This window comes from Rousettus aegyptiacus, unplaced genomic scaffold, assembly GCF_014176215.1.
Source record: "Rousettus aegyptiacus isolate mRouAeg1 unplaced genomic scaffold, mRouAeg1.p scaffold_m13_p_4, whole genome shotgun sequence".
NCBI classification, from domain to species: domain Eukaryota; kingdom Metazoa; phylum Chordata; class Mammalia; order Chiroptera; family Pteropodidae; genus Rousettus; species Rousettus aegyptiacus.
The window spans coordinates 18,295,610-18,312,651 of NW_023416307.1; the positions used below are offsets into that span (position 1 = coordinate 18,295,610).

Sequence of the window (17,042 nt, forward strand, 5' to 3'; positions counted from 1 at the left end):
CTGGAGCTTTCGGAGAGTACTGCTGCCCGCCTTCCCCAGAGATTGAGAAGAGAGCAGAACAGCAGGGTATTTGGGGTTTCAAGTTCTCCAGGTGGCTCTAGTAGACAAACCAGCTCTGAGAAGCACTGGTTTCAGAGCCACCTGGAGTCAGACACACCTGTGTCCACATCCTAGGTCTTCTATCACCCATTTGTGACTATGGGTGCATAATCTCTGTGAGCCTTTTTCCTTATGTGCAAAACAAGACTAATAATAGCCACCGGCAAGGCTATAATTCATTCACACGTTCATTCATTCATTTATTCACTCACTCACTCAAGCACTTATCCAGTGTATATTTATTGAGCACCTACTGTATGCTAGGCATCGTTCTACATTCTGGGGATTTAGCAATGTACTAAACAGGCGTTCCCCTAACCCCCTTTTAAAACAAAAGCAAAGGAGTTTTTGCTTTCGTTTGCCCCCTGAAATTTATACTCTACTGTTATGGAGATTAAATGCAATAACATAGGTAAAGCACTTAGCACAGTGCCTGGCACACAATAAATAGAGAGATTATGCTAATAATCATGTTCACATACATTTAACTAGGGTCATAATGTGAAATTGAATAACATTTTCATTTATAATAAAGCCTGATTACCTTAATGGAATTAGAACGGCTCATTTAAAACAAACAAATGATTAGCCCATAAAAGCACCAGCATTAGTAAGCTTGCAATTTGTTTTTTCTCTGCTGAGGGTATTCACTGGCAAAAGACAATGAGCTAACCTTCCTTATGCCTTCCGGGAACCAAGATATCTGTAAATCATTATTACAAGGATGTATTTGGTATCAAATGCACCAATTATGTAGTTATACATTATCCTGTGGATACTTCAGAGAAAATAGGATGCTACTTGACGATACTGTTGAGTTAATATCCGTCTTTGTGATTCTGCTGAACCCTCTACAGGATGGCTTCTGAATGGAGACTTGGCAGTGCAGAAGTTCAAGTGCTTTACTAATCCGATTAGGGTTCCTCTGATGGGGCCAGCAGTGACCTACCTCCAACTAGGTGCTGTTTGGAAAATGGATGTAACAAATTTACAAAAACTCAAAAGGAAGGAATGTTATACTTTTTTTTTTTTTTTTTGGCAGCTTTTGGAATGAAGTTTCAAAGCATCGAGCTATTATTATTGATTCCCTGCCTGTTTAGCAAATAGCCCTACTTATCTGGAGAGGGAACAATTTGAGATAATGCTTGCTGAATAGTTGATGTTTCAGATTTTTAAAAACTGCTATAGATTTTACTTGGGGACAGTGCCCTAAATTTCTTTAGATTTAAATTTGCTCTGCTAAATTAAGTTCGAAAATCAATTCACGTGACAGCTCTATAAAAACAAGCCAACTGGAAAATCATTGCCAGTTAATAAGATCCATATTTTTATCTAATAAAAGTATTCATTTTTCTGTAATATGCAACTGCTCTATTATATGTATTGTAGATTGTGTATTTATTTTATTCAATGAGATTTAACAAAGCTGAATTTTATTGGTCATGTCTTATTTTCTTAAATTACAATTTTCCTCTCTAAAATGTTTGTCAGCTTGACCTCTGCTTCTAAATAATTATAGAAGATTGTGTACAGTGACATAAACATCTCAATAACTTTCTAAAGTATACATTAAAAATGCACTATCTGGAAATACCTGTTAATTCATAGCAATAGAATACAAGCAGGAATGATATTGCTTGGCTTCTGTTCTTTGTATTTTAAACTAGTCTTCTAGTCTATATGCTGAATTTCCTGTAATTCTTAAATATCTAATAGAAAAAATAGATTACTGGTCTGGCTGAAATTCTACATATTGTATACAAGAGTCCATAACAGTGTTAAGTTTTACCTACTTCTGGCAGCCAGTAGACAGTGGAGCAGCATGAAATCAGATGCTATTCAAGTACCTGTTGGTAGGCAGAGTTTGCCTTGGGCCCCAGTTTCTGACATGTTATGGATTGCTAACATCTGGGACGCTTGGATGATAGGTTTTTCTTATTAGGAGATAGCTGCTTTGGGCAGGGATGGTCCTGGGGGTGGGAGATATCACCTTAGGCCACTTCATCAGGCAAGAGCCATAGACCTGGCAGAGCAGCTAACCATGGCATTTAAACCAGCACGTTTGGAGGCATAATTATTTTAACTTGAAAATATCAGTGGAATCTGTGGTGTATTGTTTCTTCTCCTAAGTGAATCAAATTATGTATTAAATATTCTATTTTTCACGGTCTTCTTAGTTAGAATATATATGTCAGCTGCAAAGATTTTGTCCTAAAACAATGAGGTCAAGAGAAGAGTACATCCCTAGAACAGTGGTTTTCAACCTCAGCTCTATTGACTTTTGTGGCTGGTTAAATCTTTGTTGTCTCCTGTGGTGTAGGATACTTAGCAGCATCCTTGGACTCTAGCTATTAGACGCAATAGCGCCCCCCCAGCTGTGACAACCAGAAATGCCGTTAGACATTGCCAGATGTCCCCAGTTAGGAAAAATCACCCTGGTTGAGAATCACAGCCCTAAGAAGAAAGGAATATCTGAATTCCATTTTACTCTTACAAATATAGGATAAATCAGGGCCAGATTATAAAAAATGTATTTTTTTTTAATTTGAGCTATAAGAATTCCTTTTTGTAGTATACAGCTTAATTGCATAAAACTTTACTCCAAAGTTCTCTTTAATACTATATCATATAACTTATTCCTATCAGAGGGAAGAATTAGCTACATTTTAATGTCCCTTTTATTCTAAAAAAAAATTTCTATAATTCTATTACTTAAAGAAAATAAATTGTTGCAGATTACCTTAAAGAACAGATCTATTTTGTTCATTATTTTTGTGCGTTCCGGGGGCAAACATTATTACACAAAGCATTAAACTTCAAGAACTGAAACTGCATTGAATTAGGAAGTTGAAAATAAATCATCTATAAGATGAAAAATGGTTGTGCTAGGTTATACTTTTTAAACTGGAAAGGCAAATTATTAAAGTAGATTTCAGATAAATTATTTAATTCTATCAAGAACAGATATATTTCCTGAGGTGCATATTTTCATAACAAGTAGAAACCAGTCTCATCTGTCCATGAAAGCCTTTCTGGCATATTTTTTATCTCGTAGCATTTTCTTCAGTGCTGTCACACGTAGTCCCTTGAACAGTCCTGTAGCATTTCATTAAGAATGTTCTGTTTCAGACTTCACATTTCAGATGATTTCTCCCTAAAAAGGTGAATCTGCTGTTAAATGTCTCACAAGGGTGGGCAAAACATTTATGATTTCCCCAGAAAAACCTGCAACATGTGACCCTACCAAACACTTTATATCTTCCGTGCTCAAAAGGCATGGTGTCATCATGACCTTTCACATATCTCATGGGATTAGTCACAGTTTGCGTTGACTGTGAAACTCAGTTATCCACCGAGAGTTCTGCTTTATTTATTCCAGATAATGGGACGCTGGCAACATCTTAACAGTTGTAAACAGGTCTCTCAAGGACATCTGACATAGCAATTATAAAATGTATTTCTTAGGCAAGTTTCTAGGGTTAAATCAGGGTAAAGATGGAGATTAGGTAACCACAGAAATTTCTGTATTGAATAGTTACTCTATTGTTCACAAAGAAATTGTGAGTATTACAGACACCAAGCATCAAAATCCCAGTAGAAAGTTGAATGGTACGTTACCTATTATATTTTAGAAAAACATTCATTTGGCAAAAGCTTATTTAAGAAACATGCTTATCCTGAATGAAAGTAATTAAACAGAATTAAATGGAGAAAGGCAGGGAGGGAAGGAAAGAAAAATAGAGGATGGATGGATGGATGGTTGGATGGATGGTTGGTTGGAAGGAAGGAATAGATACAGTAGGATATCAACTTTGAGCCAAGACCTGCATATTAAATTTTGCTTTTTCCTTTATTTTTCAGCCAATGTTTTCAGTTGCACCAAGCTTAGCCACCAATGCATCAGCAGCCTTTAATCCCTACCTGGGACCCGTTTCCCCCAGCCTGGTTCCAGCAGAGATCTTGCCGACTGCACCAATGTTGGTTACAGGGAACCCCGGAGTCCCTGTACCTGCAGCTGCTGCGGCTGCCGCGCAGAAGTTGATGCGGACAGACAGACTCGAGGTAGGAATGATCAGCTGCTTTCTTCGTGTGCCGCATTCTAATGTGCGAAGTGTCCTATTTCTTTGTTTATTTCTCCTCTGCCCATAAAAGTTTTTTAAAAAATCCAAAACGGAGATGTTGTTTAGTGTTTGGACCATTTTACTAGAATACAGGTATGTTATATTTGACTAACGTAATGTTCATAAAAGCCACAGCATCCACATGTGGAATAGTGGATAAGAACTTGGACTCTGGGATCAGACTGCCTGTTACTTCGTTGTACCTCAATTTCTTCATCTTTAAAATGGAGATAATGGCACTTACCTCAAAGATCCAGAAGAACGTCTGGTACCGGTCTAGTACCCAGCAAATGCTTCCTAAGTATTCATTGTTTTGTTCTAGTTGTCGCTATTAAAAATAAATTGTTATCAGTCCCCTGATACTCATAAAGATGTTATTCAGTTACTATATGTATAAAGCATTTTAAAATTTATTACTGTAAGTTGCCTCATAAGCTTCATCATATTTTGGTTAGAATAGCTCTTATAAACGTTTTTAAATTAGAAATTGTGCAATGCTCTATGTCCTAGAGTCAGAGGGGATCAGATGTGTGTACTTTGGTACCGTGACTTGGAAAAGAAATTAAAGATAAAAATCTTACATTGAAGTTCTATTTCAGAGTTTCAGTATGACTGTAAATGAATGGATTCAGTAAACTATAGATGGAGGGGAAAATGGCAACATTATGGTATATTGAAGCTGTAAAACCTAGAATTGGTATCCAACTAAAGAACAAAATGATCTTTTCCTCTTTTTCCTGCTCAGGATGAGGCAATACTTAATGCCGAGAAGTTTTGCATGTATTAATTACTGAAAAAGTGGCAAAATGAGGCTGCCGTGTGAACATAATTGACACTAATAATTTATCAGTTTAGCAGGAATTTATTTAATAAGCACCAATTTCTTTAGTAAGTGTCCTTGCATGCATTCCAAGAGATCTCAGATTCTAGCATAGTTATAACTGCTACCACCTTTTTGATGGTCTTAACAATAGTTGGTATTTATAGGATATTTACTATCTACCAAATACAGAGTCAACCCTTCACATATACCACACATTTAATCCTCAAAACAATCTTATGAGGAAGATGCTGTCATTCTATTTTACAAGGCATACATTTAGGGGCAGAAGGATGTGACATAATTTATTCAAGGCCGCAAAGGTAGGCTGTTCCAGTGGGATATAACTCAACCCCATTTTCAAACACTGTATTATTATTCTCCCATCCTCACACAGCTGATGGTACAAAGAGGAGGCAGCACATTTTGGCTCCTGTATTTTCTTTAAATTTTGTTGTTTGTTTTCGGCTTATTTCTTACCTGTCATTAAACATTTCAGAAAAAGCTACTAATTAAGAGATCACCATAAGTAGAGCTCAGGAAGGACACTGAGACCTAGTTGCATGGCCTCTATGGACCAAGGATTCTGCTGCGTGCTAGAGAGATACACCCTGACGTGTGGGTGGTTTGTCATGGCAGTTCTTGTTCATTAACTAACTAATGCTGTTTGAAGATAAATTAGGAGGAAATTTAAGTAATTTTAAATATTTAAAAATTACCAGATGCTCAACATGTGAATTGCCTCCCCCCATCCTCAACCTTTCTGGAACAAACCTTGGATTCGTAATGCATAATTGTTGGTTGATTAATGAGAACCAAATAGGCAGTCTGAGATGAACTTTAGTGAGTTAATTATTAATAGGAGATGATATTCAAATTGCTGAGAAAATCTCTATTTAAATCTCTCAAAAAGAATCTCTTAAAAAGGCTGAGCTGTGTGGTCAGAACTCTTCTAAACTAACCCTCCCACAGTTTTAGATAATCTGGAATTGGTTATATTTTGTATAGTGTTTAATTAAAATGAAGACTTTTGTCGTTGGGCTTTATTTTTCTTCTGTGAGGAGCTACTTCGTGTATTTTGTCTGTCTTATGTGCTGCAGCCACAACAAATGGCTACTGCTGCATTGACTGACATTTCCTTTTAACCTGAATTCCACTTATCTGACTGCCTCATGGTAGGGCAGCTTCCTATCTCATTCTTGTTAACTGGATCTGATCCAATGTCACAGTTACAACCTGTTAGGATATTGCAGTGTGAAGCTAAAGGGCATGTCTTCCTGCACGGCACTTGTGATTTTAGACACTCCTATCTTCAGTTATTTCCTCTCATGCTAATTGCACTGCAAGACCGGAGTCTAAAAGACATGGCAATAAGTGCACACACTTACTTACTAATTGGCCGCATGTTTCTTTAGCTGGGATTTAATTCTCTACTCTATTTTGTACTCAACTTTTTCTTCATGGAACTCTAAAATAAGTTTTTTAATATTGAGTTCCTTTTCAGGTGAAAAAAATTTAAGTTGGTTAAAATGTTGGCCAAGTTTTCTTACTACTTCTTGCTCTCTTTTTGCTATAGCTTGTTAGACAATAAAAAAAATTTTAATATCATAAATTGTCAACCTTGTGGTTCTTATATAATTGCTTGGAAGGACTGACGTGTATTTACAGCACTCAGTGTGATACCACAAAAAATGTTAAACTGGAAAATGGAAATCCATGGATTAGTGCTTAGTGATATTGTTAATTAGGTGAGTAAGCTTGGATCAAGTTTCTCATATTCTCTGAACTTCATATTCCACATATGAAATTAGGGGATTATATCAGATAATCTCTAAGATCACTTCTAGGGACACTTAGGTCATTTTGTTGCTTAATGTCACAAGCTTCTGAAAAGTTTATTTTAAAAAGTATAGATATATGTAAAACACACACATAGCTTTATATGAATATCCATATTACCATTTTTTGTTGGATGTTTTTAAAAATACTTTGTAGCCACATACTTCTTATACTTTAAAATTCAGTTTTCATGGTTTTCTCTAATAAGGAGCAAATGTCTTAAATTTGGGTCACAGTAGCTTTTAACATTCCATTTTTTGACATTGGGATGCTTTCCTGTAATTTCCAAGCAGCAGTTTATTTTTAATGATTATTTTTAAATATCGTTAAAATCTTTAGGTACTGGAAAGGAGTGAATTTTTTAGTCATATTTCTGCTTCATTTTGAAGAGTCAGTAATGAAGGAAAAAATTATTTGACTTAGTGTCAAGAAAGACAATAATCTTTTATGGTGCAAAAATGATCCATGAATGCATTCATTTTCTCATTTATTCAGCAGTATCCAATGAAGAACTATTGAACATCTTTAAGAAAAGTACTGTGAGGAATATCTTTGAAATCTCTTAACTGCTATTTTATCGGTAACAAAAAAAACTCCACATCAGATTAGTGCCAAGTTCATGAATGATGCTCAATAATTTGTTAAATGAATGAATAAATGGGTCAGACATTTAACCAGTTTATCAGTTAATCATAGAAATGTTTAGCATTTGTTAACATTCTCCTTGGGAACATTTTTACATTTTGAGCATTCCAGATATAAAATACGGCATTGTGTTCGTGCCCCTTGTCCTAGAGCAATGGTTTTCAAGCTTTAATGTGATTAGAATCATTGGGATGGTTGTTAAAAATTCAGGGTCTCATCTGCAAAGACCGAATCAGTAGATCTTCAGTGGGCCTCAGGAGCCTGTCACAGGTGTGCCAGGCGATTTTAAGTGCAAGCACTTCCTCCAGAGGATGCCTGCATTTCTTAAGTCTCAGCTTTTCCTCATTTACCTGGTGTAGTTATTTGTGACTGAATTAAAAATGTCTTCTCCAATTCACTTACCATCCTACATCTTGTTAGGTTTGCTGAGAATACAATGAATAACATAATAAAATATTTTAGATAAACAGTGATGATTATTAAGGTAACCTCTATCACATAATAGCATTAATCAAACAGCAGGAAAACCAATGGCCACATATTTTAGATGCTGATGAAGGTAAAAGATTGTCATATGGTTAACAATATCACTTTTCTATCAATAGTCTATTTGAGAAAAACATGGAAAGTATTCCAGGAAAGGTAGACAATTCATTTGCCTTCTGATATCCTCAGAGTTTTTTGTTTTGTTTTGTTTTGTTTTAAAATAAATTATTTTTGCGCTGAAAAGTTTTATTCTGTTGAGGTAATCATGACATGAGTTTCTAATTCAGGCCACTGGATACTGGATGCTTGTACTACATATTGACACAGAAGAGTCTAGTGACTATTTTTTATATGACTAAAACTATGATACATGTTCACTAAAAAAAAAAGCATGTAAAGTTAAATGAGGATTAGAGTCACAGTGAAAGGCATGCCTAGATTGGGATTTCTATAAGAGTTTAATGGATTTGGCATGATCTATTGACTATAAAAGACATTCAATTAAAGATTAGAAAAGCAGATGCTTTTAATATAAGAAAGGCTTATTGATAGGATTATTTTAATATTGTATTTTTGCAGAGGATATTTGGGTACTGCTTGTATGATACTTTAATTTGTCTAGAAAATTACCAAGAAATCTTAAGTTTTGTGTACATGGGCTTATATAGACTAAACATTTTTAAAAATCTGTAATAAGGCTTTAGAATATTCTTTAAATTGTAACCACACCCCCATTTAAAACAGCTAATGTACTATGTGTCTGTCAGTCATTATTCCTGTGAGTAGTTTGAGTTTTGTTTTGGAGATGACTGACAGTTGTAAATTTTTTTAAATAAGGTAATTACTCATCTTGGCGTGGCCACTCATTTTTGCAGTTCTTCCAGTAATGTCTTCATTCAAAATAAAGCTAAAATTTCCCTATCTTTGCAATTATTTAGAAAGAGTAATAGTAACCATAGATTTGAGCATTTTGGCACATTGATGTGCCTCTTTCATAATTTTTTTTTTTGTCCTATTGGTTTGCACATTCATTCATAGAAATGAATAATTGAAAACCTGACAGTGGATTTAAGGGTAAATTTTCTTTAATTGGTCATTCCTATGCATATTTAATTTTTTAAATCACATGCTGTCAAGTGACAAATTCTTAGCTATGTAATCTGTAGAAATATGCTTGTATTCTCTGGCCTTATGGAAAGGATGGGTTCTACCTTTTAGATTTCTAAGAAAATTCCCATCTGATCTTAAAGAAATTCTCTGAGATAACTGAAATAGGTGTATTTTTCTTCATTTTTTTTAAAGTAAAAATGAAGTTCAGATAGACCAAATTTGTACAATTATTAGATAATTGACCGAAACTAAATATCATGTCAGTGGACACTTATCTTGGAAATTTAATTGTACAGTCAATTAAGTAAGATCATTTCCCCCAGTCACCTGAATTTTAAAATACGGAGATTTTAATCCTTTTGAATTGAAAATACAGATAACTTCTTTGCCTTACATTGTATACTCATGACCAGTAATGCTGTGGATACTTTGATGAAATCATTGATTAACCAGTATTACTTTTTTAAAGAGTTGTGTTAACTCAAGCTTACTAGAAAATAAAATGCATGTATGTTACTTATTGTTGAACAACAAATACGTCTGTGTCTGAATAAATTCCTAAATATTGGTCATCAGGTTTAATTTGACTTTCCAAAATATTAAAATAGACTGAGTCCTTGTGTCCTATTATAATTAGCTCTCCATTCCTGCTTTTGGATGTTGTTCTTTAAAGATGACTGAGTTAAATATGGTGAGCTCAAAGCATAGTACTTAAAGGGAGCTCTCCTTAAAGAGCGTGAAAATGGCTGTCCAGTTTTAAATACGTTCAAACACTGACATTAACTTTCCTAGAATGCTAGTACCTTAACTTACAGAGCATTGCTGAATTTAATACTACTCATAAAACCTATTATTATTTTGACCAGTTTGAAATATGCTTGTGATGTTTTATAAAAAATTAGAGCTCAAATAAGACAACTGTCTAGTTTAACCAGATGTGTATGGTGAGTTTCACGCTGTCTGTACGTTTTCTTATTCAGTAGTTTCGACTCCATAGTTGGCCAAGTGTTAAGAACTAGAATCCAGTTTCTGATTCTGAATTCTGTCCTCTGTCTGCTGTTCCACTGCTATATAGTTAATAAAAGAAGCTTTCTATATAATCAATTCATATTTCTTTGGGATTTTTTTTGATTATTTTTTTCTTTTGATTGTGTTTTATTCCATAGATATTTTTCTGGAGATGGAATGTAGTACTTAAGTATTTCAGTGACTATCTTCTTTGAAATATGGTTTTTACTCACTCTAAAAAGCAACCTCTTATCCATTTCTTATGAAAGTATATAAGACTTACCTAATTTATATAACAAACCCTGCTTTAATACTTAAAGAATAAAAGACTCAGACGTTTTTCTTGATTGAAACATGTTTAGCCAAATGGATGGAATTATTCTAATAATAAGTTTGAAAACTATTTATCAAGCTATAAAAAGTACTTATATTTTTTGATCCACTAATGCCATTTCTGTGCATTTATTCGTAGAAAATGATCAGAAAATTCCAATAATCATGAATATATTCTTTGCAATATTTTTGGTATTTGGGAATATTGGAAATGATCTCAACATTCTCTGAAAGAGTTACCTCTAGCATATATGTTTATTTGATGGAATTTGATGCAGCCATCAAAAATGATCACTCTGGACACTACTTAATAAAATATAAAGTGCTGATGCTACACTGTTGAATAAAAACAGGTCACCAAGTAGTAGCTACACTATAACTATTTGAAAAATGTGTACCTGCAGAAGACTGGATGAAACTAGGAAAAAAGCCCATAATATTGTTAGGATTTTCAAATTTAATTTTACCTTCAGTGTTCCAAATGCTGTGTGTGGTAAATTGTACAGTTTCTTATCCTGATTTGAGTTATAAAATCAAATTTGTTGAAATTTTATTTGTCAGTTATTAAAATTTGCTAATAAAATACTACATCTAAGAGATTTGTTTTGGGGATCGGCATAGTGTAAAGTTTTCTTGTTGATCAGAGAAACCAGGCCAAACTCATATTCATTAATCGAAATAGATTTGGAAGGGATAGATCCTGGTTTACAGATGGTGATTTTTTTTAGAGAAAAATGTGTTTTAAAAGCTTTGGGAAGTTTCTTCTGTTCAGATAGGTACCAGCAATTCAGACATACAGTGCTTGCAAACTTCTCCAGCCCCTCTGGCCTGTAGCTCTCACCAGTATAAGTTTTCACAAGAGATTTTTATTTCTTCTTTAGTTTTTTTCAAAGACAAAGATAGTGGGAGAAAAGCTATTTTCAGTATACTTCTATTCCATTTCTCATTTTAGAAGAAACCGTAAGCTGCAAAAAAAATAAATAAATAAAAAAAAGAAAGAGAAGAGAAGAAAGAGAGAGAGAGAGAGAAGAGAAAAGAAAAGAAAGAAAAAGAAACAATCAAAAATGTGTACCTTAATATAAAACCGTTTGACTAAATTCTTCGAACATCAGAAAAGACTGGCTTTAGAACAAATTCTAAGCTAATTGTCAGTTATCAACTCTGCTTAAATATTTTTAGACTTCTTCCTAAATACATCCCACAAGACAGTAAAGAGTATGAAGTTGTAATAAACCATTACGATAAACCTATACAGTAAAAAACCTATACAATAAATAAATAAAGCTATCCAAACTGCACATGCATGTCTAAAGCAAATGGAGAGGCATGAAAAGATACCTTAGAATGACCATTTTTATATAACCTGAATTTAAGCTCACATCACTGAAAATAACAAGAATGTTGAAAAGAGAAATAAAAAGTCAAAACCAGCCCAACACTCAAGTTATTCTTTTGGGAGAATGATGCTCAAAATCCTGGCACCAGCATGGGCATAATTATTTTTGGAAAACAGCAAATCTTTGATTTTAATAGTTATTAAAGACCCTACAAATAGACTTCCTTTAGATAGTTCCTGTCAGTGTGGCAAAGAGTAAGATAAATTGAAAAATAGAGAGTTAGTTCATCTGCTGCCAGTTTCTTTGTGAGCGTATTTGAGAAAGCACAGATTACCGAAGAGCTAACAGCAGTAGGGCGAGATGGCATATAATTTCCTATAGGATGAGGCTGCACTGACAGATTTGCTTAAATAGAAAAGGAGCCATTTTGTTTGTTGTGGTATAATTATAGCATACATTTCACATGCATATGTGAAAAGTTTTTAATCTTATTTAAGGGTGTCTGTGTTTCCGTCTATGTTGATGAGCCTAATTTATAAGGGTTTGTTAGGGACTAGAGATTTGTGGTTTAGAGTGCTCCTCAGCTGATGCTGGTATTCACCCAGAGTAGAGGACAGTAGTTCCGGATGGCAGCTTAATCATTTTTGATTTTTGGTTATCCTTGTTTTCTTTTATTCAAGAAGATAAATGCAATGGAAAAAAATAAGGTCATCTGTAAATTCCTAAGGCATTTTTGTATTCTTCATCTCTCTCAGAGCAACTACACATAGTACTTATTCAATATATTTTTTTTTTTAATTAAAGTGAATGAGGTAACAAACGGAGTTGGCCATTGGTATGTCTGTAAATTACAAAACTGTAGCTAGTCTGAAGTTTCCAAGTAGTGCAAGATGTCATTTGTAATGTTACTTTTAAGATAGAGCATGCTACAAAATTATACAGTCCTTTTTAAAGGAGGCACTTTTAGTAATAGGATGTGAATATAACAGAGAAAACACCATTAAAATGTGATCATTTTATGTACACAAATCCACGAAAACCATTGCTTTTTAAATAGCAGGATTCCCATTTCTCTCTCTCGCTGAACTCCAAAATAAAGTGCTCGGGATCTTTATTTGCTCAGTTTGTGAAAAGCTACGTGAAAAATAAAAGCTATTTCTTTGAAGTCTGAAGTAGAAACATGAAAATATTAAAAGGACATTCCATGTTTTAGATGGCCCTCTTGTGGTAAAAATGTCAAACTATCACAAATGAAAACAGTTCTGAAAACTTGATATGAGCAGGACCATGACAAACTTTAATAGTAAGAGTCAAAATTGATCAGATGAATGTGAAATAATCTATTTTCACCTTTTCCCCCCTGGTCTCCATGACAAAATTAATAGATATAAAACAAGTAGAAAATAACAATAGTGAATCTTTTCCCAAGCAAGTCTCTAATGATAAAAAAAAAAAAAAATAGCTCTTGGAAACATTATATTAAAAAGCTATCAAATTATACTTTTCATACCTTCACTTAGAAATAACTTCAGATTAGCGCAAAGTTGCAAACATAGAACCAAGAGTTCTTACCTTTTCTTTACCCAGCTTACCTAAATATCAACATTTCATTCACATAACCATAGTCATTTACAAAACCAGAAAATTCGCATTGATATATTGCTGTTAACCAACCTACAGAGCTTAATCAAATTTCACCATTTGTCTTATCGACTTTCTTGCTTTGACAGCAGACTTGTCGGGTCTGTGATGGTACCTCGGTTTGTCTTCCATGACCTTGACAGTTTGGAAGGGTACTGCTGATCAGTTCTTTTTGTAAAACATCCTTCCATTTCAGTTTGTCTGATGTTTCCTCATGATTAAATTCAAGTTACACATTCTCAGTAATAATGCAATGGAAGTGATGTGCCCTTTTTTTCAGTGCATCATAAAAATAGGTACACGATGTCATTATGTCTTATTACTGGTGGTGATGATTTTGACTGCTAGGTTAAAATGGCGTCTGCCAGATCTCTTCACTGTAAGGTTGTCGTTTTTCCCTTGGTAATTAACAAATATATCAACACAATTTCAGATTAACTGTTTTTTTATTATTAATATCACAAATGCATCTTCTTACTCATGAACATTTCACTGAAATGGAGTTATAATTTATAAACCGAAGTAGGAATTTTTCAAAATATGTCATGCTTTGTTTCCAATCTTGCCCTTTAAGTGAAAATTTTCAGAAGGCTCCTCCTTGTCCATGTTGACTGACCCCATGCACTTAATGACCTTGTAGGTATGTCGAGAGTACCAGCGTGGCAATTGCAACAGAGGAGAAAACGATTGTCGGTTTGCTCATCCTGCTGACAGCACAATGATTGACACCAATGACAACACAGTCACCGTGTGTATGGATTACATCAAAGGGAGATGCTCTCGGGAAAAGTGCAAATACTTTCATCCTCCCGCACATCTGCAAGCCAAGATCAAGGCTGCCCAATACCAGGTCAACCAGGCTGCAGCAGCACAGGCTGCAGCCACCGCAGCTGCCATGGTGAGTAGAGACATCAGCTCTCTTCTTGTTAGCAGTCAAAAAAGCACAGTGAACAAGTATTTCTGACTACAAGCTCTTCATTTATTAACTTTTTTTTTTTTTTTTTTTTTTTTGCTGAAAATATGTTTGTTCAGGTATCCCAGACAATACATAATGAAGTTACCATTCACAGAAGTGAGGGTAACTCCTCAAATGGTTCAGATTGCTTCTACCTTTGGCCTAACTCTTAATATTCTGTCTTATTCTGGATGTAGGGATTCTGAAATCTCTGCTTTGTAAAGGACACCTGTCTCCTTCTCTATTTAACGACATTGCCATTTTCGGTCCTTTTATTTCTGTGTGTCATCTAATCAGCTCTCGTTTTCCTTCGGTGTGCTCTCTTGCACATCAAGGCTCTTCTCTACATATATCTTGTTTTTAACAGTAACATAATCTGAAACTATTTAGGAGAATTGCTTCAACAAAATTGTTTTTAGATTTAGCAACAAGATTTTAAACAGTATGCGATCTAGATTGTCTTAAATAATATTATGGCATAAACATAATTGTAAAACAAGAGAAGCTTGACTATGCCATTATCTAGAAAGGAGAAAGATCTCAATACTCAAGGAGTTAGAAATTGGATCATTAAGAATAGATGCTAAACTATAATCTTAAGGTAAATTTTAATGTGATCTAGTAGCTGATTTTAATGAGTCCATTCTTTGTTCTTTGCTTAGCTGTTTTAATGTTGTCCTTTTTTACATAAATATATGACTTAATCATTAAAATATTCATAAAAAACACTGGTATTTCATAGCACAGTACAATAATCACGAGAGAGGTCTTTTCTGTGTTTGTTTATGGATACTTGAGCAAAAATACAGAAGGCTGACTCTCCTCTCTTCCTTTCACTCTTTTTTTTCTGTTAGAGTATCTCGTTTGTAATTAACTACAAAGAGGAGTTATCCTCCCAATAACAACTCAGTAGTGCCTTTATTGTGCATGCTTAGTCTTGTTATTCGTTGTATATGGCATTCCGATGATTTGTTTTTTTATTTGTTTTTTCTCACCTACCCAAAAATGCACTGCTGCCCCCATGATGCACCTCTGCTTGCTGTTTATGTTAATGCGCTTGAACCCCACTGGCCCATTGCCATCATGTGCTCGCTGCCTGCTAATTAAGACTCAGTCGGCTGTCAAATCACTGAAGCGACCCCTCGAGGCAACCTTTGACCTGGTACTATGACCTTTCACCTTTTAGCTTGGCATGTAGCTTTGTTGTAGAATACAAGTTTTTTTTTTTTAATCAATTTTAAAATATATTTATTCCTTTTTGGTTGTAAAGTTGTAAAGTACAATGAAAAACTGAGTGTGGTTTCCTGACAGAATTAGTGGAAAGACTATAAGTACCTGGACAGATATCATACAATGAATGATTCTAAAAGCCCAGCAGCCCACATTCAGTTTAACTGCATTGTAGAACGTTCTAATGAGATACTTTAAAGACATGAAAAATGTATTTTTGACTGTATATTTATGTACCTATTTGGTTAGCATGGCTTTAGTGATAGAATTATTTACTTTTTTAATATTTATAGTTCAGTGTTTAAGAAAAAAAACTTGCATGCTCTGGGACATTTGCATGTCTAGGTAGATCTGGGGGAGGAGCAGAGTGGGATTCGTTTTTATTTTACCTGTTTCAGTCACTCTGTACAATTAACTCTTAACATTGCTTATACTTGTCGATCCTCATGGAGCTCACAGTGCAGCTTTTCTTCTTTTCCCAAATCAGTGGCTTCTCAGAGAAAGCCTGAAGCATTATGGGACTTAAAATACTTTAACCCATTGTAACATGTGCTCTCATACTAGTGGGTTTTTTGTTTTTCTTTTTGTTTCGTTTGGGGTTTTTTTTTTTTGTTTGTTTTTTTGTTTTTGTTTTTTTGGGACAAAAATAATGCTTCCTTTAAAGCTTTTATCTTGCCTTTGTTTTAAAAATTTTTTTTGTTTATTAGATTTTCCCCCACTTGGGTAGTTAAGTGCTCTGCTGCTTGCTTGCTCATGCTTCCTAACAATTTTAGCCTTCAACTGATTTTTCTTTTTCTTTTTCTCTTTTTACTGGTATTTGTTTTTTATACTCGTTCACTAAACAGGGAATTCCTCAAGCTGTACTTCCCCCATTACCAAAGAGGCCTGCTCTTGAAAAAACCAACGGTGCCACCGCAGTCTTTAACACTGGTATTTTCCAATACCAACAGGCTCTAGCCAACATGCAGTTACAACAGCATACAGCGTTTCTCCCACCAGGTAAGGGGTTCAAGTTTGCTAATAAATGAACCTGGCGATCTATATAGAGTCCTACTGGTAGAGCAGATAAACCAGCTACGCTCCCCCAGGCCCCCGCCCCCAATTTGTAGTTAGTCATAAATAAGGGGGAAGGTAAGGTGGTCAACAGTGGAAACTTATCTGAGGTTTCTCATATGATTTTCCTCAAAAACTAAGAATTTTAGCTTAATGAAACATGGATTAAGATCAGTGATGTTTTATACATTTTTGTTTGTTTGTATAATTTGGAATCGAAATAGAGTTCTCGTCTTTTTATTTTCTTTCCTCAACACTGTTATATGTCTGTCGAGCTACTTTATGACACTTTCTTGCTGTAAGACCCCTTTGCCTTAATAATTCCATAGAGTTAATTTGAATGATGTGAAATGACATCTTCAGTT

General features: G+C 34.6%; 1 protein-coding gene across 30 annotated transcripts in view; it reads left to right on the forward strand.

The window, feature by feature from the left end:
* Window positions 1-17,042, forward strand: part of MBNL1 (muscleblind like splicing regulator 1) — a 190,525-nt gene that overhangs the window by 157,076 nt on the left and 16,407 nt on the right. For 17 of the 30 annotated variants that reach the window (XM_036218714.1, XM_036218745.1, XM_036218715.1 and 14 more), the window contains 4 exons: window positions 3,961-4,161; window positions 14,080-14,337; window positions 15,503-15,556; window positions 16,470-16,623. In XM_036218714.1, the coding sequence (XP_036074607.1) occupies window positions 3,961-4,161; window positions 14,080-14,337; window positions 15,503-15,556; window positions 16,470-16,623 (667 nt within the window). The remainder of the gene's footprint in view (window positions 1-3,960; window positions 4,162-14,079; window positions 14,338-15,502; window positions 15,557-16,469; window positions 16,624-17,042) is intronic. The other 13 variants (XM_036218724.1, XM_036218742.1, XM_036218735.1 and 10 more) reach the window with 1 other exon arrangement.